This window comes from Saccopteryx bilineata, chromosome 6 (genome assembly GCF_036850765.1).
Source record: "Saccopteryx bilineata isolate mSacBil1 chromosome 6, mSacBil1_pri_phased_curated, whole genome shotgun sequence".
Taxonomy (NCBI): Eukaryota; Metazoa; Chordata; class Mammalia; order Chiroptera; family Emballonuridae; genus Saccopteryx; species Saccopteryx bilineata.
In genome coordinates, this window is record NC_089495.1 from 712075 (window position 1) to 739005 (window position 26931).

Here is a 26931-nt window from a genome sequence, read left to right on the forward strand (position 1 = left end):
AGGTTGTGAACAGGGATCAGAGTGAAGCTGTAGGAGTTGAAGAGGTAACAAGTATTGTATTTTCTTAGCAAAGTTTTCGTTTTTCTGTGACTGCCTGGGAGAGTTCGCCTGTGTCGGCTTTGCCTTGTCCTGTGTTTTGGTCCAGTGTCTGACCCTAAGTTGTCTGCAGGTCTTTAGATAGGACACTGTCTTCAAAAAGGGTTACCTAGAAGGCTCGAGGGCCTGGAAGCCAGTCTTGGTTTTTCAGTGGTCTAGATTTGGAAGGATGGTGTTTTGCCCTGGACTCCTGAGTGCTTGGAGCCAGGTCCGTCGCCTTGCTGGAGTGCTGGCCCCATCTCCTGCCTCCCTCCCTGGCCCTCCTCACTCGCCTAGGTCCCTGCGCTCTGCCCTTCCCATTCTTGTTTCAAGGCATCTCTCCACCAGTGCTCAGACCCGTGGTTCACAACCGTGAGGACCGGTTCCCGGGGCTCATATTCCAGCTGCTTCCCAAACTCTGGACGTGTGGTGGTTGGTCAGTGGTTTTTGCCTTGTAGCCTCCGCTCTTCCGTTGTCCCTCACCCGGGGTCCACTTAGCCACCCCCCAGAACCTCTGCTCTAGGTCACAGGGACCAGTGTCCTTATGCTGCTGGACGGGGGCTCCGAGGTCAGAGGAGGGCAGGTAGAAACGAGGCACCGTGGGGTCTGTTTTCCGGGTCTCCAGGATAATCAGGGGTTTTGGTTTGTTTTGGTATCGAGCTCTCATGCAAAGCCACCTAAAGCCCAGAGGAAAACCCTTCCATGCTGTCTTTCAGTTAGACGCTAGCCCGGAAGGAGAGACAGGAACCATTCCCCTCGGAGCCCCAGGATTTATCAACCAGGCGATGACAGGAGATCATGCCTGGTCCAGGCTTTGCACCTGCCTGAGGTCACCTGGGCACTCAAAGAATGTCAAGCCTGGCCACCGCTCCGAGGCAATGAAGGTAGAATCTCTGTAGGCGGTTCAACTAGGTCAAGATACCTGGTAGGACATGCCTGGCATATAGCAGCTGCTTCCCATAAGTACCAACATCCTGCTGCCCTGTGTTTATGTGTTTTTATTCCCGTGGGCAGACATGGGTCCAGTGTGGTAAGAAACTGGTTTTCCTAGCTCCTAAATATATAGCAGAGCCGCAGTCTGAACCCACTGAGCCGACCGCTCTGATTCTTGGTCCTGGTGCCTTGAGTGCCTCCCCCGACCCAAACCTTCCTGAAGTAGCAGGTGGACCGAGCACCTGTGCTGGGCAGGCTTGGGTCACTGTTTCAGTCACCTCTTCAGAGTCACAGGGATGCTCCCATTTTAAGGCAGACATTCCACAGAAGTTAGACGGCTTGGCCAAGATCATGTTGATGCAATCGTGGCAAAATGGGAACTGCCCTGATCTCGTGACCGGAGGAGTCCATTTTGAGCTGAGGCCTCGGTTTGTGCAGAGCAGCCCTTTACGGGCTACTGTTAAGTTCTTGATGGTGAGGCTTCCGTCACCCAGCACTGGAGATCTGTCCCCACTCCCGGGTTAACCTTCACTGGAAGTCCGTCTGCCGCCCCTGGGGGTGGGCGGTGACTGGTGCAGGGCAGGCTGTTCTCTGTTCATCTGTGGGCTGGTCACTCTCAGGTCCCAGCTCAGGACCACAGCAGACCTCGTGGGAAAGTGCAGGGGGTCTGGGCACAGGAGCGAGGGATCCAGGCCAAGGGGTCCACTGGGCTTTTCCCGGGAGAGGGGGCGGGCAGGGGAGCAGCAGGGCTGGCTGGAATCCTGGGGGCTTTGGGCTTTGGGCTTTGGGCTGGGACTCCCAGCCCTGGGGCCCAGGCCAGGAGTGTTGCCTACCGCGCAGGGCAGGGGGGGAGGGCTCATTCTGGGTGGAAGTAGGGAGGCCCCACCTGTCCCAGATGTGTTCCCCGCTGGGCTGGAAGGGGCAGCCTCTCTCCAGCCAGGGAGGTTCTGAAGATGTCAGACATAATGTGCAGGAAATACAAATCACAGACCCAGAGCCATAGCCAGGCGCTTTTGCTGCCCTTTTAATCTAGTGTTACATTTGATCTGTGTACAAATTAACTCTTTTTAAAAAAAACTTGAAACAAATTTTTATTGCACAAAGATCATGTAATTGCATTTTCTCTACTGTGTACACAAATATTCTCTGCGGAAAGGCTACTTCTTAATTTCTCATCAGGTGATGGTAAGCACTAAGGTCCTGATTTTAACACAACAGGAGTGAGAATGCCGCAGTGATTTCAGTTGACAGCAGGACATTGGGACATGCTCACACTTAGTTGTCAGGAATGCACAAATGTTTTTTTATTCAAAGTACAAAGTGAGTTCTCTGTAGGAGTGGACAGTGACAGCAGTCACCATTATTTGCTGTCCACTGAAACCTATAACTGCTGGTTATTGCGATTATTTTGTGTGTGTGACAGAGACAGAGAGAGGGACAGATAGGGACAGACAGACAGGAAGGGACAGAGATGAGAAGCATCAGTTCTTTGTTGTGGCACCTTAGTTGTTGATTGCTTTCTCATATGTGCCTTGATGGGGGGGGGCTACCATAGAGGGAGTGACCCCTTGCTCAAGCCAGTGACCTTGAGCTTCAAGCCAGTGACTATAGGGTCATGTCTGATCCCACGCTCAAGTCAACCCCGCACTTGAGCTGATGAGCCCGCGCTCAAGCCGGCGACCTCAGGGTTTCTAACCTGGGTCCTCCGTGCCCCAGGCTGACACTCTATCCACTGCACCATCGCCTGATCAGGCTAAATAATTTCTGTACCAGTGTTTTGATCTTGGTTAACTGGAGTTAATGAGTCCAAGGCTGGGGTGCACCAGAGCAGGGCACACCCAGTGGTGGCATTCAAATAATTTAACAACCGGTTCTCTGCCCTAATGACCGTTTTAAGCAGGCATCCCCAAACTACGATCCGCGGGCCGCATGTGGCCCCCTGAGGCCGTTTATCCGGCCCCCCGCCGCACTTCCAGAAGGGGCACCTCTTTAATTGGTGGTCAGTGAGAGGAGCACTGTATGTGGTGGCCCTCCAACCATCTGAGGGACAGTGAACTGGCCCCTTGTGTAAAAAGTTTGGGGACCCCTGGTTTTAAGTATAAAAATTGATATACTGAAAGGTAGTTTATTATTTCATGCATTTAATACTTAAATAATAACAATAAAAGAGGTACACAAGACTAGATTATGTTTTAAGAAAGAACTTTAAATAATAATGAAAAAATTGAATAATACCTGATAAAAAACAATACAAGTTGTCACCTCCTGGGTGTTTGTACTTTTTCTCTCTATGTTACTGAAGTAACAAATGCAGGGTAATTAAAATGTAGAATTTCATGAAAGGCATAATGAGTTTTATGAAATGAATAAATATTACCAGCATAGTTCGTCAATTTTTTTCACCTATGGACGGAATGAACATGACTACAGGCACTTAGAACACGCTGTGTGGGCAGGTGAACATTGAAGAAGGGTAAGGAATGTAATGTGTGATTGCCACATGGGGCGGCTGCCCAGGCGCCCTCCTTGGAGAGAACCCTGGTGACTACGTGCCATTTTAACAACCGGTTCTCTGATCTCAAAAAGTTAGGTATGGGTCCTGCCGGACTGGGGCGAACCGGCGGCATCCCAGCACTGGGCACAGCCCTCCCAGAGCGGTGCCTTCCTCGGCAGCAGCTGGGGCAGCACTGAGGGCGTCTGGGACCGGTCTTCCTGTTCACTCCGCAGCACCTGGGCCCTCCTGCAGCACAGCCGCTCCGGCTGAGGGTCGTTCTTTTCCTTGCGTTTATTGGGGTGAACCTGGTTAACAAGTTACACAGGTTTCAGGTGTGGAGTTACACTGCACATCTCTACACACTTGTGTGTCCACCACCCACGTCCAGTCTGCACCCGTCACCCTTTATCCCCGTATCCTCCTCCGCCATCCCTGCGGTCACCACACTGTCCGTGTCCAGGAGTGGTTTTTTCTGGTCCTTTTTTGCTCAGTCCCCCACCCTCTCCTAACCCAGCCCCTCCACCTGAGCGCTTTGCCAGACGTTCATTTAGTTTTCCTTCTCGTATTCACTGGTTGTGACAACTGCTCGATTTCTCGTGTATGTTTTCCAGCTTGAACCTTGTCACCTTTTCCATTCAAGAGCAGGGCATCACCTTTGGTCACAGTGACCTCTCCACCTTTCCTAAGTCATGAGGCCCCACATGTTCAAGAACCAGCCCTCCTTCTCCAAACACTGCACCACCAGCAGCGAGAGCCATGTCTTTAAGGTGGGAAGTCTTCCTATTGTCACCAAAACCGGAGCTTTGACTGCTTCAGCTGGAAGACCAGCTTGCACCCTGTTCATACAAATGTACTTAGAGCTTCTCCATCGATCTTCAGAGATGACCACGGGGTTACGGTGAGCCTTGGCAAGGTCAAGAGCCGGTACAATGGACTGAGCACCATACATTTTCTTTTCCCTCAATAGACCATGGGCAACTTAGATTTCATATTTCCGACCTTTCGCTGTATTATTTTTTGTGTGTGTGAGGGAGAGATTGAGAGATAGGAAGGGAGAGAGATAAGAAGCATCAATTTATTGTGTCTTTTTAGTTGTTGATTGATTGCTTCTCATTCGTGCTTGACTGGGGGGCTCCAAAGCTCAAAGCCAGTGACCTTTGGGCTCAAGCCAGTGACCATGGGATCGTGTCTGATCCCACGCTCAGCCAGATGCTCTGTGCTCAGGAAGCTGACGACCTGTGTCCCGGGTCGATGCTCTGTGCTCAGGAAGCTGACGACCTGTGTCCCGGGTCGATGCTCTGTGCTCAGGAAGCTGACGACCTGTGTCCCGGGTCGATGCTCTGTGCTCAGGAAGCTGACGACCTGTGTCCCGGGTTGATGCTCTGTGCTCAGGAAGCTGACGACCTGTGTCCCGGGTCGATGCTGTATCTGCTGCGCCACCGCCAGTCACGCTGACCTTTTGCTGTAGTAATAAAGATGGGGAAATATAACCTCGATCAGACTTGAAGCCTTCAATAATTTCTAATTCATCCAGTGCTTTTCCATTCGTTACTGTGATGATGCCCTTTTTTCCAACCTTTTTCATTACTCGGAAATGATGTTGCCCATTTTTTTGTTTCTGCAGAAATTGTAACAGCTGGAGCTGTTTTTTCAGGGGTTGTCACAGGGTTAAGCTGCTGCTTAAGTTCAGTGATACAGTATCCACAGCTGACCCCACCCCTCTCCTGCTTTCTGCGGGTGAGGGTGAGAGTGAGCGCCTTTGCTGATTGGCTCAGAGCCCTCCTGGCCAGGGGTCCCCAAACTTTTTACACAGGGGGCCAGTTCACCGTCCCTCAGACCGTTGGAGGGCTGGACTATAAAAAAAACTGAACAAATCCCTATGCACACTGCACATATCTTATTTTAAAGTAAAAAAAACAAAACAGGAAGAAATACAATATTTAAAATAACAAACAAGTAAATTTAAATCAACAAACTGACCAGTATTTCAATGGGAACTATGCTCCTCCACTGACCACCTATGAAAGAGGTGCCCCTTCCGGAAGTGCGGCGGGGGATCAGATAAATGGCCTCAGGGGGCCGCATGTGCCCCGCGGGCCGCAGTTTGGGGACCCCTGCTCCTGGCAGAGAGCCAGCGCCTAGCGTGGTGAGTCCCAGCTTCTTCATTTCTGTTACTGGCAACATTGTGAACACCTTTAGCGCCAATGTTTTTATATTTATGTTACAAGTCAGTGGATTTTGCAAAGGCCACACCATCTTTTGTTGCTTTGGGAGCCCCCAGCTCTGTTCAGTAATCACTGCTTTTCCCTTTGGAAACACCCTGGACACTGGCCTCCTCTGGGGAAGAACTTGGTGTCATCGAGCGGGGGAGGCGGGCGGAGTGCAGGTGCACGTGGCAATGAGCTCCTGTCCCCCCACCCCCACTTCACAGCACCCCATGTGCAGGGGCCTGCACCCCCTCCAGATGAATTCTCAAGTGGGTGTTGAGACTTGAAAGTAAGCCGCAGTCCTGGCGCAATGTGAGCAGAGCGTGCGTCCATGTCATGGTCACAGAGCCTCCCAGCACCCCTGGGTGGGAGCGTGCAGCCGGGCCAGGTCCCAGGAGCCCCCAGCACTCCAGGGGAAGGGGACCAAATCCTTCCTCCCTGGTCGGGAGTCACACGTGTGCGCAGAGCTGTAGTGCTCCCCGAGCAGCAGGAGAACAGACCCCAGTGTGACTGCCAGGAGCTCGGGGCTGGGGAAGTGGCTCCTGTGGTCTGTCAGCCGTGCTCGGCTCGGTGCCCTCAGCGAGGTCGTTTCAGCTGAGCGGTCAGCGGCCCCGGCCTTGTCACCTCGTGGTGCAGGTGGGGGTGCTGGTGCTCACCTGTGTGCTGTGCACTCGAGCCTGGGGCCTGCTCTTCACGCCCTGCAGGCAGTGAGCCCTGCACAGTGCGGCCAGTCCAGCTGCTGTGCCTGACGGACCCTCTGTCCCCGTCCAGTGGAATGCAAGGCATTCAGAGGCTCCCTCAGCTTCACAGACAGGCCCAGGCTTATGTAAATGTGACCATGGAGCACAGCTTGAAGTCTCATGCATTCAGCTCCTGTCTCTAGCGCACGCCCTCTGTGCCCGCGCTGGGTCAGGCCGTGGGCATAGTGGTGGACAGGCGCCCAGAGGGCAGCCGGGCGGGACGCAGGTTAGTCAGCAAACAGAGCACGGGGTGCGGTACTGCCGGAGGAAACCGCGTGTCCGGGCTGGTAGCGAAGGTGCCTGACCCAGCCCATGGCACCCCAGGTCGGGGCGGCTTGTGGAGGAAGGGGTGGAAGCTGGGACCTGCAGGGTGACGAACACCTCCCGGGAGGGGACCAGAGGTCCGGAGAAGATGGACAGCTCGGTGAGCCTGTGGCCTAGAGCAAGGGGCAGGGACAGTGGTCCTCCTGCAAGCTCAGCGCTCACACCAGCAGGGACACGCAGGCTTTACGACCTGCTCCGCTTGCCGGGGCACCCACGCTGCGTTCGGCAGTGCCGACAGGTGAAGCAGCCGCCCTGGTGGGATTTGCGGCTCCTCAGTGTGTTGCAGAGGAAAGGGGAAGCTTGTTCTTGTGACCTGCCAGCTTTCACACCTAAGTCAGAGCAAGAAGTGGTCGGTCATGAATAACAGAAGTGCAGGAAGGGCCAGGAAAGTGTGAACTTTTGTTTTTATGTTGTTGCAAAGAGAAGTTATTGACTCATTTCACTGAGCTTGTTTGTGAAGAGATCAGTGCGGTCACTGCATTCCCGGCCTGTCGGCCACCCCTGTCAGTGGGAGAAGATGACTTTGAAACAAGGTACCCATAAGTGATCCCCATAAGTGATCCCCATGGTCCTTGGGTTAAGTCACTTATGCACTTAGTTTAGGGGATTTCTTCATGGTCAGAATGAGTATGACCACCTTGAATTTGAGAGGTAGAGACGGCCTTCAGGGTTGTCTAGCCCAGCGGTGGGCACGGCCCCTCCAGCAAGGACGTGGCGTGGGCGGGGGGAGCTGTGTGAGGAAGAGTGCTTGGGGTCTGGTCAGCCGTCCACAGCGTCTGCATGGTGGCGAGCCCTTCCGGGGTGGTCAGGCGCTCCCTGCAGAAGGGAGACGGAGGGACAGAGTCCCCCACGCCTGTAGCGCGTTAGCAGACTGGGCTGAGGACTTCTTTTCCCCACTGTTCACGCAGACGTCTGAGTGGCAGTACTAGCGCACAGGACTGCCTACTGTGTGCCAGACCTGGTTTTAGCTCCCGGACTCATCACCACCGTGGGGCTCACGGCACCGCTGTCTGCTGAGGAGGTCAGAGCCAGGAGGGGCCCCAGGGGCCTGAACCCATGTGGCTGGCAGGTGTCTGCCCAGTGGCCCGTGGTGGAAATGTGGTCCCGGTCATCAGCAGCTTTGCTGTGCAGACGGCAGCACCCGCGTGCAGTGCTCTTGTTTCGGTTCTGGAAGTGAAGGCCTGCACTGGCGTGAGTCCCTGGTGAGCCGGATGCCCGGGGTCTGGGCTGCGTGACTGTCGCCTCCGTGGGGGTAGGAGGCGTCTGGGGCTGCGCCTGCCGCAGGGCCCTGCCTGCTGTTCCAGCTCCCTGTCTTCTCATGAACTCCCAGCTGTAGCTGCGTCACCATAAAGTGCGTTCTGCTTCCCTCTTCAGGGTGAGGACGGGTACATGAAGGCCCTGGATGCTGCTGCACTGACCGCTCTCTCGGACAAGACGCTGCGGGGCCCTGAAGCCCGGTGTTGGCCACAGGGGCCTTTGACACAAATTGAGGACAATGTATCTTGTGAGTGACAGAGGGACATCAGAGAGCATTTTCGACCTGGACTATGCGTCGTGGGAGGTCCGCTGGACACTGGTGGCCGCCGGCTTTGTCTTCTACCTGGGCGTCTTCGTCGTGTGCCACCAGCTGTCGTCGTCCCTGAGTGCCACTTACCCCTCGCTGGTGGCCAGAGAGAAGGTCTTCTGGAACCTGGCGGCCACGCGGGCTGTCTTCGGCCTCCAGAGCACGGCTGCGGGCCTGTGGACGCTGCTGGTGGACCCCGTCCTGCAGGCCGACAAGGCACACGCACAGCAGAGCTGGTCCTGGTTCCACGTCACCACGGCCACCGGCTTCTTCCTCTTCGAAAACGTCGCCCTCCACCTGTCCAGCCTGCTCTTCCGCACCTTTGACTTGTTTCTGGCCCTCCACCACCTCTTCGCCTTCCTGGGGTTTCTCGGGGTAGTGGTCAACCTCCAGGCTGGCCACTACCTCGCCATGACCACCTTGCTCCTGGAGATGAGCACCCCCTTCACCTGCGTGTCCTGGATGCTCTTAAAGGTGAGTGCCGTCTCGGGGGCTGGGGGCCCCACCAGTGCAGCTGGGGGCTGGGCCGTCACCAGCAGATGGATAGTCACTGCGTGCAGCGTCAGCACCGAGTCGTTTTGGTGGAATTCCGTTTTATTCATTTTAAACAAATCGTCTAGGCTTCCAGCCTCAGAAAAGAAGGAGCCTGTGCAGGTCGCATGACTCAGCAGAGAGCATTTGAGAGCCTGGAGAGCATGACTCGTCCTTTCTGTCAAGTGCTTTTTCAGAAAACTGAAGTACTACGTATGTCTGTGTGCATATGTTTTAAAAGTTGAATGTTCTGTTACTTTATATTTAACTCCTACCCTCTCAACCAATTATTTTTAAGATGTATTGATTTTTGAGAAAGGGAGGAGAAAGAGGAAGAGAGAGAGGGAGAAAGAGAGAGAGAATGGGGGGGGGGGGGACTGGGAAGCATCAACTTAAGGTTGCTTCTCATCTGTGCCTTGACCGGGCAAGCCCGGGGTTTCTGACGGGGACCTCAGCGTTCAGGTGGACGCGTCATCCCCCGCGTCACCGCAGGCGAGGCCTCTGAGCCAGTTTCTAAGCGCACAGCACCGTCTCCTTGACTCAGGCGCGATGTTGCTGGGGTGGACTCTGCCTCCTGAGTGGCCTCTGCCCCTGGCGCCTCTGCCCAGGCCCTGGTGGCCGCCATGCCACACGGTGACCGGGGGCGACTTCAGGTGCCTCGGCAGGGCCAGAGCTCCCTGGGGGGGCTGTGAGCTGGCCCCCTGCAGGGCGGGGTCCCCTGGGGGGGACTGTGCTGGGGGCGGGGCCCACCTCCCTCTCCCCCACCCCATCTCCCAACCCACCCCCATGGGCGACGCTGGCCCAGGTGATACTGAGGGGCGGAGGGGCTCGCGTCCTGCGCTGGGCAGTGTGGTCAGCCGGCCCAGCCTGCTCCACAGGGCTTGTGTGGGAACAGGACACGTGCTTTGAGGAAGTAGGTTATTTGTTATCTTGAATCTCGGTTGTATTTTTTGGGAGGTTGTTCAGGAAAAGAAAGAAATGGGACCTTTCCCATGTCTGTCCAGCGCGCAGGCGGAGGTACTGGACGGTGTCGCGCGTGTGTCCAGTTGTGCACAGCACCTCCTGCAGGCTCGCCCGCTGGGCAGGGGGAGTGGCCGCTGGCTGGCCGGTGCCTGGGTCCTGGGGAGTCAGACTCCGGTGGGGTGACTCCAGAGAGACGGCTTTGTCTGGTTTCTCCTGCTCCCCCTCAGGGGTGGCAGGAGCTGTGTGTGCACGGGGACCAGGTCTCCGTGTGTTTGCCTGTCACACCCCCGTGCTGCTCCGTGCACAGCCCACAGGGGCCAGCAGCAGGGTGGCGTCCTCGGTGGTGGCCACGTCGCTGCCAGTTCCAGCTCTGGGAGGGCCGATGCCAGAAACACACGCTGTTCTTAGTGATTTTTTTAGTTTGATTTTGAAACGTTTAGAACTGAGAGTAAACGAATTGCACTGGTCTCAAACATCACAATATAATTCAAGCAGGTGACAGAAAAAGTCATTTTCCATGAGCACAGGCACTGTCTGCACTGCCCCTGGGTCTAGCTGCACGCAGCAATCCGCGTGCGTTACCACGGGGTTTGTTCCCGCACCCGCATTCGGTGACGTTGAGGACAGAGCTTTCAGTGCCCGAGTGGACAGGACAGCACCTGGCTCCCCACCTGGAGTTCTAGATACTGAGGTAACGCCACGTGGGCAAAACTGTGTTTCTGCTGTGAATATCAATAATTAAGAAGACCACTTTTAATGAGGAAAATAATGGAAAATTGCCCAGAATATCTCCTAGAAAGGTAATATTTATTTACATTCCCTCCTGAGTATGAAAGTGTTCTGTCCCACAACCTCTTCAACATTAGCTATTATATTAGTCTTTTAAATTGTTGCCAATCTAAATACAAACAAATTTTGAATGTTTATTATTTGATTGTAGTGAACTTTTTTTCATGTTGAACAGTTGTATTTGTTTTATAGGTTTTTTCTTTTTTGTTTTTTTTTTTGGTAATTTGTGAAACCTTTAAAAATAGTCTCTGTCATCTGTCAACAATACCTACCATGCATTATTGTTCAGAAACTTTGTTTTATGTAAAATACTACCAGTTTTCCCTTGTATGAGCCATGACTCCAGCATAATGTTTAGGATGCCCTTTCCCACACAGGGATTATAAAACTACTTCCCTGTGGCTTTTTCTAGTACTTTTGTGCTTTTCTTCTTCTTTTAAACATTGACATTTAACTTTGAGGTGTATTTTTTTTTTTTTCATTTTTCTGAAACAGGGAGAGACAGCTGGAAACAGGGAGAGACAGTCAGACAGACTCCCGCATGCGCCCGACCGGGATCCACCCGGCACGCCCACCAGGGGCGACGCTCTGCCCACCAGGGGGCGATGCTCTGCCCATCCTGGGCGTCGCCATGTTGCGACCAGAGCCACTCTAGCGCCTGAGGCAGAGGCCACAGAGCCATCCCCAGCGCCCGGGCCATCTTTGCTCCAATGGAGCCTTGGCTGCGGGAGGGGAAGAGAGAGACAGAGAGGAAAGCGCGGCGGAGGGGTGGAGAAGCAAATGGGCGCTTCTCCTGTGTGCCCTGGCCGGGAATCGAACCCGGGTCCTCCGCACGCTAGGCCGACGCTCTACCGCTGAGCCAACCGGCGAGGTATATTTTTAAATCAGCCGGGAGGTCAGCTTGGAGTGGGTTCCCGGGGGCAGCCAGCAGCAGTCCCAGCGCCCGCCCCCCCCCCCGTCTGTCCATCTGTCCTCCCCCCACCCCGTCTGTCCGTCTGTCCTCCCCCGTCTGTCCCTTCCTCCCCTCCTCCCAGGACTGGGGGGAGTCAGTCTGCTTCCCCACTCGCCTCCTCTCTTCCTGCTGCTTCTGCGTCAGGACTGAGGAGGCCCTGTCGTTCTCAGTTCCCCTCACGTCCTCCCTCTGTCTGTGTTTACTCAAGCAGGTGAGCTGTAACATTGTGTTAAGTTGCTAAAAGTACTAATGTTTTCTAATTGGACTAAGTTTCTAGATGTAGATGCTTTTGAATGCTTTGCCATTCAAGAATGTAATATGCCTCTTGTGATTCAGGACTTCTTTAAAGTTCCTTGGCATTGACAGTCACATCCACATGAACCAGGAGATAGATAAGAATTAAAGGTGTGTACCATCAAACCATCAGGAAAGTGCAAATCGGAAGCACAGGGTCTATCACCTGTTAGAATGGTGGTCTCAACACACAGGGATGACAGGTGCAGAGAAGGGGCGTCCAGCACTGCTGGTGGGCATGCAGGTGGGTACAGCCCCTGTGGGGAGCAGTATGGGGGTTCCCCAGAAAATTAAAAGTGGAACTGCCTCATGACCCAGAAATTTCACTTCTGGGTATTTATCTAAAGAAGTCAAAAACAATTAATTCAGGCCCTGGCCGGTTGGCTCAGCGGTAGAGTGTCGGCCTGGCGCGTGCAGAAGTCCTGGGTTCGATTCCCGGCCAGGGCACACAGGAGAAGCACCCATCTGCTTCTCCACCCCCCCCCCTTCTTCCTCTCTGTCTCTTCCCCTCCCGCAGCCAAGGCTCCATTGGAGCAAAGATGGCCCAGGTGCTGAGGATGGCTCCTTGGCCTCTGCCCCAGGCGCTAGAGTGGCTCTGGTCACGGCAGAGTGACGCCTGGAGGGGCAGAGCATCGCCCCCTAGTGGGCAGAGCGTCGCCCCCTGGTGGGCGTGCCGGGTGGATCCCGGTCGGGCGCATGCAGGAGTCTGTCTGACTGTCTCTCCCCATTTCCAGCTTCAGAAAAATACAAAAAAAAAAAACCAATTAATTCAAAACACCATGTTCATTGCAGCATTACTTACAATAGCCAAGAAATGGAAGAACCCAATGCCTGTTGATGGGTGAATGGATAAAGAAGGTGTGGGACACACACACACACACACACACTCTAATGTTACTCGGCTGTAAAGAGAAGGAAATGCTGCCATCTGCAGCAGCACAGATGGACCTGCAGGGCATCATGTTGAGGGAAATCGGTCAGACAGGGAAAGACAAGCACCATAATTTCACTCATGTGGAATCTAAAAAGAGAAAAAAAATATGAACCTTCAGATACCAGAACAAATTGGAGTTTGCCAGAGGGAGGGGGTGGGGGAAGGTGGTCAGCGGTACGAGCTTGCAGTTATGCAATAAGTCAGTTGATGCGTCACTGAAGTTATATAACTTGTAAGTTCCCATCACAGAAAACACGGGGCTCACCCGACGGTCCGTACGTCAGCAGTGTGTACAGATGGACGCTGGTGTGGAAGCCGCGGGCACTCAGGAGAGACGGCACTCGGTTCTGAAGGTGGCCGTTTCCCTGGCGAGCACGGTGGTCCGATCCCTCTGCGGGGCCAGGAGGGCACTCCCACTGCCTGGGCATTGAGCGTATTGTGAGCGTTGTGACCCGAGCACGTGGCAGGCGGCTGGGCAGTAGGTTAGGAGTGTGAGAGGTCTTTTCCACCTGCAGCAAGTGTGTTGAGGCGTAACCCATCGTAGGCCGAGGAGATCACTGTGTGTGCAAGTGGGAGAGGCTGTTGCACACCTGGAGCTGGCACTGTCATGTGTCAGTGAGCTCACGAGAAACGCCACGGACAGTGAGCAGGTGTCAGCGCAGTGCCGTGCCCCGTGTAGCGGGGGGACAGTGAGCAGGTGTCAGCGCAGTGCCGTGCCCCGTGTAGCGGGGGACAGTGAGCAGGTGTCAGCGAGGTGCCGTGCCCCGTGTAGCGGGGGACAGTGAGCAGGTGTCAGCGCAGTGCCGTGCCCCGTGTAGCGGGGGGACAGTGAGCAGGTGTCAGCGCAGTGCCGTGCCCCGTGTAGCGGGGGACAGTGAGCAGGTGTCAGCGAGGTGCCGTGCCCCGTGTAGCGGGGGGGAAGGGAAGGTGCCTTGCTGCTCACTGGCTTTACATTTCCTGGGAAGCTCGCGCTCACGCCCACACGGGAGCCTGCTTGCAAAGCTGCCATGGGTCCCGAGCCCCTGCATGGGGGAGCAGAGCCCCAGGGCCACCAGGACGCAGTGCTGTGCTGCCCCCATCTGGCTTTACCACTGCGGCCAGCCTGCGTGTGCCAGAGATCAGCGCCTGCCCTCGCCACCTTTGGACCTGGTGATGGGACTAGTTGGCAGAGCAACCTACTGTTTCTTACCCACGCTGGGCACTTCTGAGAGTGAGGGGAATGCCAGGGCAAGGTCAGCCACCTGGGCAGCCCACCCCCGCTGACAGCGGGCAGTTGTGACCTCTGGGCGGCTGGGCACCTGAGGACACGTGGAAGCGGCAGCTCCTCCCGGGGTCGTGCTCGCGTCGTCGCTGTGAGACGCATCGCCGTCCCCTGGTCTGAGTCTCAGGAGAGACTTCCACACCTGCCCCGTCCTGGGTGCTGCTTTGGGGTTCGTGTCTTGCTGAGGACAGGGCGCGGGAGGCCTGGGCTTCTGATCTGCCTGGAGCCGGAACTGCCTGGGTCACCCCTGGGTCAGGCAGCCCGGACGGACACCGTGTGGCTGGGAAGCACTGTGGTCGGCAGGTGGCCTGTGCCGCGGGCACTCTCCTCAGGTTCCCTTTTCAGTTTTAGTGTCAACTCCTGGAAACCAGTGTTGATGACATTTAGGATAATTTTAAGGCGAGTTCAGTTTAGTTTGTGTCCAAGGGCTACTGGGATACAAGGACCAAAAGGCACGCAGACCAGGAAATGTACCTTGTCCTACGCTGTGCTCTCTCCTGAGACTTCTCCCGCTGGAGGCCCGGGGGCGTGGTCAGCAAGACCAGGGGCGAGCCTCCTGTTACTCAGTGTGTGGTGCTGAGACGGGCACGTGCTCTGAACAGAAGCTGGGGGGGTGAGCAGGGTCCCCTGCTGGTGCTGCCGCAGAGAGGGTCTCCTGGAGGGGAAGCCGCTGCCCTCCCGCGCACGCGGTGCTGACCCTGTGTTGTGTCCCCACAGGCCGGCTGGTCCGACTCCCTGCTCTGGAAGGGGAACCAGTGGCTCATGGTCCACATGTTCCACTGCCGGATGGTGCTCACCTACCACATGTGGTGGGTCTGCCTGCAGCACTGGGACGCCCTGCACCAGAGCCTGGACGCGCCCCACCTGGCGCTCTTCCTCTTGGGGCTGGGCCTGCTGACCCTGCTCCTGAACCCCTACTGGACCCACAAGAAGACGCAGCAGCTCCTCAACCCCGTGGACTGGAACTTCGCACAGCCGCCGCCCCGGAGCGGCTCGCCCCACAGGACCAACGGCCAGGTGCCCGGGAAGAAGGGGCAGTAGCCGCTCTGGAGCGGGCACACAGCCTCCCGGCGGCCTCCAGCGCTGACCTCGCAGCCTCCAGTGCTGTGTCCAGCGCTGTTTCTAAGAGACTAACCTAGTGTCTTGTTAGTATTAATTTCCCAGTAGCCGCCAAGCATCTGATCTGCCCTGAGTGGAGTTTCACCCCTGCTTTCCTTGTCTGTCAGGGTTTGTTCTGAGACACCCCCCCCACAGGGGCGGTGCTTGTCACCAGGATCGGAATGGGGGCATGTCGAGCTGTGAGCAGGGGCTTGGTTTGCTCTGGGCAAATCTCGCTCCTGCCTGGGGCTGCACTGGACTGCACAGATGGGCGGCACTGGGGTGCACTGGACTGCACAGATGGGGTGCACTGGGCTGCACAGATGGGCTGCACTGGGCTGCACAGATGGGCTGCACTGGGGTGCACTGGGCTGCACAGATGGGCTGCACTGGGGTGCACTGGGCTGCACAGATGGGGTGCACTGGACTGCACTGGGGTGCACTGGGGTGCACAGACCAGCGCTTTGTGCACGTGGGCAGGTCTTTCTCCTGCAGAAGGACCACTCCCTGGGGTTTCCGCCTGCCTCCTGCTGTGTGGGGGGCCAGCCTGTAGTGCCCCCAGGTGCTGACCACAGCTGCAGCACGTCTGTCTCATTCAACAGTTGTGTTCTTTTTAGTTGGGAAGAATTGCACTTCAGTGGAAAGTAATGTGACTTGTTACCTTGTTACAATGTCCCCGGTGTGAAATTTCAGACCACTGTGCAACAGCGCCACCTTGTGGCCCAGCTGCGTAAAGGCACGGTGTGGGGCCAGAACCAGCTGGGTGTCCCCGCCCGGTGGGGGTGTGGGGTGGTGGGCTGCAGGCTTGTGAGATCTTTTCACTGAGGAAGCTGTGTTCAAGCGGGGCTTTTGTGTTCCTCTTGTATCGCTCACTTGACAGATGAGGTGGGTGTTTAGGAATCGGAATAGTCTAGATCTCAGAGCCATTTCAAATAGACTCAGTTGCTACCAGGTGCCCAGTTAGACCCCAGTACCTTGGTTTTCTCTGTAGATTTCAAGACAAGGTAGTGACCGCTTTCCCTTGGGGCCATGGGGCAGACCAGGCCCCTCAGAGGGGCTGGGCCACCAGCCCTGAGCTCCCGACACTGCGGAGCGTCCACCTACTTCCCTCAGCGGTGTGACGACGTGCTCCAGGGACAGTGCTGCCCCTCTGTGGCCGGTGGACCTTACACACTCCAGCAGTGACGCTGACAGATGTGCGGATGTTTTATTCTTGCCACGAGGGCGCAAATAAAGTGAAAAAATTATTTATATCAATAGCACCTTTGAGGTGTGTTCAAAGACACGTTTATTGGTGGTGAAGTTGCATGGGGCCTGTGGTTGTCACCTAACATGGAACGCTCAGAGCAGTGTGTTTTCACTTCTGGTGCTTTGACCTTACTGATCATGGAGTCCCTATTTATTGCATCTTAAGATTTAGATCTTACAGAGCCCAGCACACTGCCCGTGGAGAGGACAGGCTGACGCCTCTGCTCAGCCCGTTCCTGTGCACGCGGGCGCGGGCATCTCCAGCGGACGTTTCAGGAAGGGAAATAAAGTAACCATTTACAGAACCAGAGGCTGTCAGTTCTTGTCTCAGTGCCGTGCACGTCCCAGTGAGTGTTCTGAGTCTGGGACACGGGCGTGACCCTGTGTCTTCCTGTGAGGTTGGGAACACTGAGCTTAGTTTTTACCTGACGTTCACTAGGACTCTGGCCGTCCCTACCCCCCATCTCAGCGAAGATGCCGAAGGAGGACGGCAGCCCCCAGAGCAGGGGAGCCGGGCAGCACCCCACACTCTGCCGCATCCTGACAGGGCTCTGTCCTGAGGACCACAGGTCCGGACGTGCGTGTAAGCCTCGCTCGCGGCCTGTGCCTACAGGGCCTGGCATGCTGCCCGCAGTACCGCCCGGTCCGGCCCTCACCAACCCAGGTCCCTGCCCCAGGTCCGCGTGGACAAGGGCTCGGGTGACGCAGACGCCCCAGAGCCACAGCCCTGAGGCTGAGTGGGGCAAGGCTCCTTGCGCTGCGCCCGCCTACTGTTAGAGCAGAGGCCGGACTGGGAGGCTCCCCAAAGACCAGAAGGGCTGGGTCTCCCCAGAAACGGGAGCATCTCGGGCCTGTAGAGACTTCCCAGCTCCCCTGACAAGCGAGGCCATGGCTCCCTCCCTCCTGGCACCCCTGGTTCAGGGTCAGCAGCAGCCTCCTGCTCAAGGACAGCATGGGGTCAGAAATGCTTCCAGGTGCACGTGAGCACCCCCACACACTGCTCCAGCAGCAAGGATGGGGGCTCTCACAGGGCGGGGCAGAGGGGACTGGGGGGCTCTCAGGACGGGGCAGAGGTGGGGCTGGGGGGCTCTCACAGGACGGGGCAGAGGTGGGGATGGGGGCTCTCACGGGACGGGGCAGAGGTGGGGATGGGGGCTCTCACGGGACAGGGCAGAGGTGGGGCTGGGGGCTCTCACAGGGCGGGGCAGAGGTGGGGCTGGGGGCTCTCACAGGACGGGGCAGAGGTGGGGCTGGGGGCTCTCACAGGACGGGGCAGAGGTAGGGCTGGGGGCTCTCAGAGGGCGGGGCAGAGGTGGGGCTGGGGGCTCTCACAGGACGGGGCAGAGGTGGGGATGGGGGCTCTCACAGGACGGGGCAGAGGTGGGGCTGGGGGCTCTCACAGGGCGGGGCAGAGGTGGGGATGGGGGCTCTCACAGGATGGGGCAGAGGTGGGGCTGGGGGCTCTCACAGGACGGGGCAGAGGTGGGGATGGGGGCTCTCACAGGGCAGGGCAGAGGTGGGGATGGGGGCTCTCACAGGACGGGGCAGAGGTGGGGCTGAGGGGCTGTCACATGACGGGGCAGAGGTGAGGATGGGGGCTCTCACAGGACAGGGCAGAGGTAGGGCTGGGGGCTCTCACAGGGCGGGGCAGAGGTGGGGCTGGGGGCTCTCACAGGACGGGGCAGAGGTGGGGCTGAGGGGCTGTCACATGACGGGGCAGAGGTGAGGATGGGGGCTCTCACAGGACAGGGCAGAGGTAGGGCTGGGGGGCTGTCACATGACGGGGCAGAGGTGAGGATGGGGGCTCTCACAGGACGGGGCAGAGGTGGGGCTGAGGGGCTGTCACATGACGGGGCAGAGGTGAGGATGGGGGCTCTCACAGGACAGGGCAGAGGTGGGGCTGGGGGCTCTCACAGGGCGGGGCAGAGGTGGGGCTGGGGGCTCTCACAGGACGGGGCAGAGGTGGGGCTGGGGGCTCTCACAGGGCGGGGCAGAGGTGGGGCTGGGGGCTCTCACAGGGCGGGGCAGAGGTGAGGATGGGGGCTCTCACAGGGCGGGGCAGAGGTGAGGATGGGGGGCTCTCAGAGGATGGGGCAGAGGTGGGGCTGGGGGCTCTCAGAGGGCGGGGCAGAGGTGGGGCTGGGGGCTCTCAGAGGGCGGGGCAGAGGTGGGGCTGAGGGCTCTCACAGGACTGGGCAGAGGTGGGGATGGGGGCTCTCACAGGGCAGGGCAGAGGTGGGGCTGGGGGCTCTCACAGGGCGGGGCAGAGGTGGGGCTGGGGGCTCTCACAGGGTGGGGGCAGAGGTGGGGCTGGGGGCTCTCACAGGACGGGGCAGAGGTGGGGCTGGGGGCTCTCACAGGACGGGGCAGAGGTGGGGCTGGGGGCTCTCACAGGACGGGGCAGAGGGGAGCCTGGGGGCTCTCACAGGACGGGGCAGAGGTGGGGATGGGGGGCTCTCAGAGGATGGGGCAGAGGTGGGGCTGGGGGCTCTCACAGGACAGGGCAGAGGTGGGGCTGGGGGCTCTCACAGGACGGGGCAGAGGGGGGCCTGGGGGCTCTCACAGGACGGGGCAGAGGTGGGGATGCGGGGCTCTCAGAGGATGAGGCAGAGGTGAGGATGGGGGCTCTCACAGGACAGGGCAGAGGTGGGGCTGGGGGCTCTCACAGGACGGGGCAGAGGTGGGGCTGGGGGCTCTCACAGGACGGGGCAGAGGTGGGGCTGGGGGCTCTCACAGGACGGGGCAGAGGGGGGCCTGGGGGCTCTCACAGGACGGGGCAGAGGTGGGGATGCGGGGCTCTCAGAGGATGGGGCAGAGGTGGGGCTGGGGGCTCTCACAGGACAGGGCAGAGGTGGGGCTGGGGGCTCTCACAGGACGGGGCAGAGGGGGGCCTGGGGGCTCTCACAGGACGGGGCAGAGGTGGGGATGCGGGGCTCTCAGAGGATGAGGCAGAGGTGAGGATGGGGGCTCTCACAGGACAGGGCAGAGGTGGGGCTGGGGGCTCTCACAGGGCGGGGCAGAGGTGGGGCTGGGGGCTCTCACAGGGCGGGGCAGAGGTGGGGCTGGGGGCTCTCACAGGGTGGGGGCAGAGGTGGGGCTGGGGGCTCTCACAGGACGGGGCAGAGGTGGGGCTGGGGGCTCTCACAGGACGGGGCAGAGGGGGGCCTGGGGGCTCTCACAGGACGGGGCAGAGGTGGGGATGGGGGGCTCTCACAGGACGGGGCAGAGGTGGGGCTGGGGGCTCTCACAGGGCGGGGCAGAGGTGAGGATGGGGGCTCTCACAGGACAGGGCAGAGGTGGGGCTGGGGGTTCTCACAGGGTGGGGCAGAGGTGGGGCTGGGGGCTCTCACAGGACGGGGCAGAGGTGGGGCTGGGGGCTCTCACAGGGCGGGGCAGAGGTGGGGCTGAGGGCTTTCACAGGACGGGGCAGAGGTGGGGCTGGGGGGCTGTCACAGGACGGGGCAGAGGTGAGGATGGGGGCTCTCACAGGACAGGGCAGAGGTAGGGCTGGGGGCTCTCACAGGGCGGGGCAGAGGTGGGGCTGGGGGCTCTCAGGATGAGGCAGAGGTGGGGATGGGGGGCTGTCACAGGATGGGGCAGAGGTGGGGCTGGGGGCTCTCACAGGACGGGGCAGAGGGGGGCCTGGGGGCTCTCACAGGACGGGGCAGAGGTGGGGATGGGGGGCTCTCACAGGACGGGGCAGAGGTGGGGCTGGGGGCTCTCACAGGGCGGGGCAGAGGTGAGGATGGGGGCTCTCACAGGACAGGGCAGAGGTGGGGCTGGGGGTTCTCACAGGGTGGGGCAGAGGTGGGGCTGGGGGCTCTCACAGGACGGGGCAGAGGTGGGGCTGGGGGCTCTCACAGGGCGGGGCAGAGGTGGGGCTGGGGGCTTTCACAGGACGGGGCAGAGGTGGGGCTGGGGGGCTGTCACAGGACGGGGCAGAGGTGAGGATGGGGGCTCTCACAGGACAGGGCAGAGGTAGGGCTGGGGGCTCTCACAGGGCGGGGCAGAGGTGGGGCTGGGGGCTCTCAGGATGAGGCAAAGGTGGGGATGGGGGGCTGTCACAGGATGGGGCAGAGGTGGGGCTGGGGGCTCTCAGGATGGGGCAGAGGTGGGGATGGGGGGATCTCACAGGACGAGGCAGAGGTGGGGCTGACCCATCACCTTCGGGTTAGGATTCAGATTGGATTTGGGGTGGGGGACACAGACATTCAGACCACACCAGGACTGCTGCGAAACCAACCACAGGACCCTTGCTGAGGGCGGGCGGGAGCAGACTCGCGGGAGGTGGAGGGGAAGCAGCCGACACAATGATGGTGGACAGACATGGACCGACGTGGAGGTGCGGACTCTGGCTGCCCTGGCTTCACAGGGGCCTTAAGAAACTGGGTGAGGGAGGTGCCTGACCCCAGGAGCCCAGGCCTGCCTGTAGCACGTTCAGGGCGCCTGCTACAGTCGGCCTGGCAGAGCGTCTTCCTGTCCTTGACCTCGTCCTCACCTCCCAGATCTCCCACCTCCACGCCGCCAGCCTCCACGGATCGGACTTCCTTGCGGAAACCTGCTTCCTGCCCGGCAGCGCCTCCTTTAAAGCTGTGAGTTTGCTTCACTGACAGAGAGTGTGTAGCGTAGTCACAAAGCATAGTCACAACCCACCCGTCCCCTGAGCAAGCATCGTCCTGTCCCTGTGGCAGAGCCGGAGGGCCTCACCGGCCGGGGAGCACGGCTGCAGTGGGCTGGCTGCTGCCCCCGGCCCAGCGGGCGGCCCTGCAGGCACAGGCCCCAGGGACCTCTGCATTCCCGCCAGCACAGGGGGCCTCTCCAGGCTGCAGGGTCCGGCATTCTGCTGGCAGGCTGGGTTGCGCAGCAGTCCTGACCTCCGTCACCTGACCTCGGAGCCCGGGACGTGTTCTCCCCGGGTCCGGAGGAAGTCCCAGGTTCCCGGTGCTCTGACTGGCCTTCCGCTGCTGCCCTTCCTGTGAGAACGCCAGTGGTTCCACAGCGGCGGCAGAGGTGGGGCTGGGGGGCTCTCACAGGACGGGGCCAGCTGTAGGGCCTTCCCAGTCCAGTCCCCAAACGGCCCTGAGACGAGCTGCTCGGGAGAGGGGCAGGGTGACAGCGGCGCTGCAGGGGCGAGCGTCTCTAAGTCGGGTCCGAGGCAGCGTCACAGGTCACGCAGACTGTGTCCTGACAGGGCCACCCCGTTTCCCAGCTCAGAAAACAGACGCAGGCCGTGGCATACGTGTCGATATTAAAGTAGCAGGTTTCACTTACACTGTAGCAGCAGGGGAGGAAATCACGGCTCACAACATCAACCCTGTGGACCTGGGGATAAAAACGACCTCGTTCTTCTCTGAGTTACAGGTGCCACCACTTGGCATGTGTCCCAGGTGGGTGCCCTGGACCTCGGCCCTCCCCTCACTGGCTGTGTGCCGGAGCTGGGGACCCCCGCCTCCGGGCTCGTTTCTTCATCCTCAAACTGGGGGTGATCCTGTGGGGCTGCCCTGTAGACAGACACCCCATAGCTGTCTGCCCTCAGCCAAGCACAGACAGACGGACAGCGGTGACTGCAGACACAAGCCTCCGCTGGTGTCATCAGTCAAGGACCTACTGACCATGTAACTGCCAAGTGACAGGTCTGATCAGGTGAGACCGCCCCCACCCTGCCCCGGGATCCCCGGGATCGCGCCGTCCACCTGCAGGTCGGCCTGTGGTGCAGCCGGCACAGCCTGGCCTCCCCTGCAGTGAGCTGGCCGTCAGGAGAGCTGGTGACTGTCCTGTCCCTGCCACCAGCTGGTGTCACTTCGCAGTCGCCTCCTGGGCAGGTTTTCTTCCCTCCCCGAGAAGTGAGAGGCCCAGTGGCTCACTGGGCCCCCTGGGCCCGCCTGCTGGGGGCGCCAGCACCCCCCAGGAGGGACGTGGGGTGGCCCGTGTCCAGGCAGGCAGAACCCCGCGGTGCCTGGTCCCTGCCGTCCACGCAGGAAGTGCTGCGGACGGGCAGGAAGGATGGAGTGACGGACACCTGCAGCTGCCGCTGAGTTGGGAAAACTAAACAATGGGAAAACGTGAACTATTTTTGGTCAGGAGTTGCTTGTGTCTGGCTGCAGGAGCAGCTGGGACGCCCGGCCTGTCCAGACCCTGAGACAGCCCTCCAGCAGTAGCTTCCTACGGTGGGGCCTTCCTGTGCTCATCACAGTGAGATGTCAGCTCACAGAGGCTCCAGGGGAAGCATGCTGACCCTGTCACTTAGGAGGGTTTTAAAATGAGATGGAGGCCCTGGCTCGGTGGTTCAGTGGTGGATAGAGCATATGGACATGCGGGGTTCGATCCCTGGTGGGGACACATAGGAGAAGTGACCATCTGCTTCTCTCCCCCCACCCTCTTCCATGGCTCAATTGGTTTGAATGTGGCCCCAGGTGCTGAGGATAGCTCAGATAATTCAAGCATCGGCCCCAGACAGGGCTTACCAGGTGGATCCCAGTCAGGGCACATGCAGGAGTCTGTCTTTCTATCTCCCCTCCTCTCACTTGAAAATTATTTTTAAAAGTGACATTGATCAGGATACTAGAGCCAGCCAAGAGGTTTGATTACTTGTGAGTGATGGCTGTGGTAGAAAACTGGTCTTATTACCAAAGAGCCGGCTTGTGCGGACAGGGGACAGAGCGAGTCTCATGCCCACTTCCTCGTCCCCAGCCCCAGCCCCGTGCCACCCGTGAAAATGGAACGACTTCACTTAAGAATTCGATGCTTCTACTTGATCTCATCCTTTAAACTGTCAGCCAGCACTTCAGAGAGCCGTAATCCAAGTGGAAGTGGCCTCAAACTGTCCTACAATCGAGTGACCCTTCAGTCCTCGGGGCCGAGGGGAAGATATCCATGTTGTTCTGACACTTAGGGGAGCAGTGCTTTTACGTGAGACAGTCCCCACGCCCCTCAGTCTGACTTCCTGACTCCGCTGTTTACTTCTTCAGACAGACTGTTTACTGCAACAGGATGATGACATCTCTGCTTATTCTAAAGCACTATCCTGATGAACTTTTGTCATCTCTGTGGACATGCGTACAGAGCAGAGAAAATGCATTTCATTATTATATATATATATATATTATAATACAGTAATACAATATGGTATCATAAATGTACTGGGGGTGTATAAACAGGTGTACTGACCAGTTTGGAGTCCACAGGTGATTCTGAATTCCTTGGGGAACTTTCCCGAAGAACCTTGAATTCACCTGTTACTGTGTTTGTGTTTTCAGGGTTGGGCATATTCTCTTGCTTTCTGTTCACTTAATTTTGCATTTTTCTGGGGTACCCCTCAGTGACCTTAACAGGCAAGTTGTTCCACGGGCTCAACAAGAACACGGGGTCCCTGCTGCCCTGCCCTGCCCTGGGGGGCTGCTCCCAGAACCACCTCTCGACTCCTCTGCTGTTTCTCCAGACGCCCGATCCCGCGTGTACGACTTCCAGCGCCTGTCGCTCACCCACCGACCCCCCCGGGAAGGGGTGGCATCTCCACAGGGTCGTTCTCCGTCCTTCCTGTGTTCTGGGACTGGCCGTCCACACCCCTGAGGGCTGGGGGAACATGGCTGCTCCCCTGGGGTGGCGGCGTCTGGGCTGGACTGCGGGATGGACACACTGTCACCACCCACCTGTCAGCCTTGCCTGCTGGTCTCTTCTTCCAGAGACACCTGGGGCCTCTGGTCCCTGCCAGGCGCCCGGAGCCCCCGCCGGCCCTCCTGGCCGGCTCTCCCTTGTGTCTGCCCATCACCTGCCCGTGGCCGGCCCCAGGCGGGGCTGCTGCCTCCTGCTGTCCCCTCTTTGCTGGGGGGGGGGTTGTCCTCCAGTTTGCCCAGCTCACGTTAGCCAGGTTTCAGGAGGTGGGGGAGCAAACCAGTGTTCAGTCTGCTGTCTTCAATCGTCAGGCCTCAGTCCTCGGTCAGCCTGCTGTTGTATTTTGTTTCATCGACAAAACTGACATCAGCCGCAGCATTTAATGCCATATATAACCCCAGTCTTTCCATAAAGTATTTCTTAGGAGCTGGCCCGACAGACTTAGGAGGAAACTTCGGTTGTGTGACGTCCAGACGAGAACTGGAGAGGCATCCCAGCAATGCGAAGCATTCCGGATTTGGGCTGCAAAGAATGTCCTAAAAAATTGCTAGCAGATCGGTTTCACCTCGCTCTGGGGCCTTCTCGGAATATGAGGTAAGTCTGAGGTAAGTCATGTCCCCGTGGGGACAGCGGTTTGGGACCTGAGGGGCCCTGTGTGGCTGCTGTGGGGCGGCCGGTGCTCCTGTTGCTCTCTGACCGCATGGCTGCGCGCGTCACGATCCACGAGTGTTTCTGAACAGATAGTTTACTTCACAGTCCAGTGTCGAAGCAAAGCCATCAGCAGTGCAGTGCGACTTTCTCTGGAGACTTCTCACGGGTGCTTTCTGTTGGCCCACAGGAAGTTGTTATTTATTATTTCTGAATATCGTGAAAGTGCCGTGTGTGCCTCGCTCAGGAAGTGAAGTGTTAGGTGGGGCTCCCGCTGGTTTTCTCTGGCGAGGCTGCTTTTTCCCCTTGCAGGCAACCTGGCAGGCCTCCTGTGAGTGTTTCTGTGAATTGATGGCTATTTACATGCCCGAAACAAGTAAGGTTAGCCTGACCAGCTGGTGGCACAGTGGGTAAAGCGCTGCACTTGGACGCAGAGGACCCAGGTTCGAAACCCTGAAGTCGCCAGCTGGAGCGTGGGGTCGTAGACATGACCCTGAGGTTGCTGGCTTGAGCAAGGGGTCACTCGCTCTGCTGGAGCCCCCAACCCCCGTCAAGGCACATATGAGAAAGCAATCAATGAACAACTAAGGAGCCGCAACGAAGAATTGATGCTTCTCATCTCTCTCCCTTCCTGTCTGTCCCTATCTGTCCCTCTCTGTGTCTCTGTCACACACACACATAAAAAACAAGCAAGTTTAAAACCACAGAAATCACAGGGTTCAATAACTGACTTTAGGTCCGAAAGGTAAGCCTTTGTTTTACTCTGGGTGTTGGGCCCATGGACCTCCCATCGGTCACTGAGGGTCACAGGAGGCCGGGTCTCAGCGATTGGGACAGGGGGGCTCTGGTTATCTACGGGAGTAAGTCTCGTCCCACCAACTGGACTTGCTCAGAAATGATGGGGCAGCATGGGGCACTGAGGCTGACCCCCAGGGTGTGGGGGGTGTGGGGAGCGGAGGCAGGAGCAGGGTGGGGGCCAGCGGCTCTTGCCCTGGGCGCCCCGGGGGGACAGCACCGCAGGGGCACAGGGCCTGGCCTGAGAGGGTTTGGAGGGAGCAGTGCTCTGGGCTGAGGAAGGCTGCAGAGAGGAGGTGAGGCCGCAGACGGTGAGCCCGGATTGGCTGCACCGCAGGGGCACAGGCCTGCCAGGGGCAGGTGTGCGGGTTGTGGATGGCACAAGAGGACCTGTGGGGGCTAATGTCCACGGGGTGGGGAGCAGGAAGAAGGGAGAAGAGGACCAGCCGGTTTCAGCCGAGATGAAACCGAGCCAGCGGCTTCCCTTCCCCCACGGCCGACAGGCCCCTCAGGTCCCGGCTCGGTCCTTGGGGATGCTCATGACCACCCCCCTCCTTGCACGGCAGAGGCCACTGCGTTTAGAGGGCACTGTGCCCTTGGTCCCAGTTTCACTGAGCTACAACGGACATGACACTGGACGAATGTCAAGTGTACATGATTCGATACTTTGTGTCACAGCAGGTATGCTTGACATACGTCAGCACGTGTAGACACTGTGATGAGAACTTTTAAGACGGACTCTCAGCAGCTTCCAAAGACATGATGAGACATTGTTAACTTCAGCACCCTGCCGCCTGAGGGCCCCAGGACTGGTTTGGTTACAACAGGAAATCGGAACCTGTCACCCACCTCGTCTCAGCCCCGCCCCACCCACGGCTCTACAAGCTCGGTGTTTGTGAGGTCACACGTGTTTGTCCTGCTCTGAGGTCACGGGGAAGGCAGGCGGCTAGTGTGGGTCTCCCGTGGGGGCCTGGAGGGATGTGGGAGTCACGTGCGGGTCGGGTCCGTGGTGGGCGCGTGCCACCTGGCACAGGACGGGGCAGAGGTCATCCCTGGGGCCCTGGCCATCTGGTGTCCGGAGAGTGAGCTGAGGGCCTTCTGGCCGAGGCTCTGGGGTGAGGGCCAGGCGGGTGTCCGAGCGAGCGGGCGGGCAGGCGGCACATTGCGGACATGCTGGGGTGCTGTCTGCATCCAGGCGGGGCCCGGGGCGAGGAGGAGCGCGTGCAGATGACCGGCGCTGGCTGTCCGGTGCTCTGACTGTGGACGAAGAGGGCTGGTGACCAGGAGAGCTGGGCGCGCTGGACGCTGAGTGTTGACGAGGGGAACCGGTGGTGGCGGCGGGGAGGAGGGGCAAGGTGGACGGGAGAGGCGAGCGTGGACAGAGAAAGCCGAGGATGGACGGCTCTCCCGACCTGTACTCGAGAGCCAGGATGCCGGGAGCAGGTCCTTATTGCGCGGGCCAGAGCCGGT

General features: G+C 58.6%; 1 protein-coding gene and 1 pseudogene across 3 annotated transcripts in view; one reads left to right on the top strand and one right to left on the bottom strand.

The window, feature by feature from the left end:
* Positions 1-16712, top strand: part of CLN8 (CLN8 transmembrane ER and ERGIC protein) — a 28220-nt gene extending 11508 nt beyond the window's left edge. For 2 of the 3 annotated variants that reach the window (XM_066235293.1, XM_066235292.1), the window contains exons 2-3: positions 8148-8811; positions 14779-16712. In XM_066235293.1, coding sequence (XP_066091390.1) covers positions 8269-8811; positions 14779-15102 — 867 coding nt within the window. In that variant the 5' untranslated portion in view covers positions 8148-8268 and the 3' untranslated portion in view covers positions 15103-16712. Of the gene's footprint in view, positions 1-7849; positions 7976-8147; positions 8812-14778 lie in introns of those variants that run through there. The other variant, XM_066235294.1, reaches the window with a different exon arrangement.
* On the bottom strand, positions 3780-8093 carry LOC136308427 (60 kDa heat shock protein, mitochondrial-like; annotated as a pseudogene).
* Positions 16713-26931: the final 10219 nt, after the last annotated feature.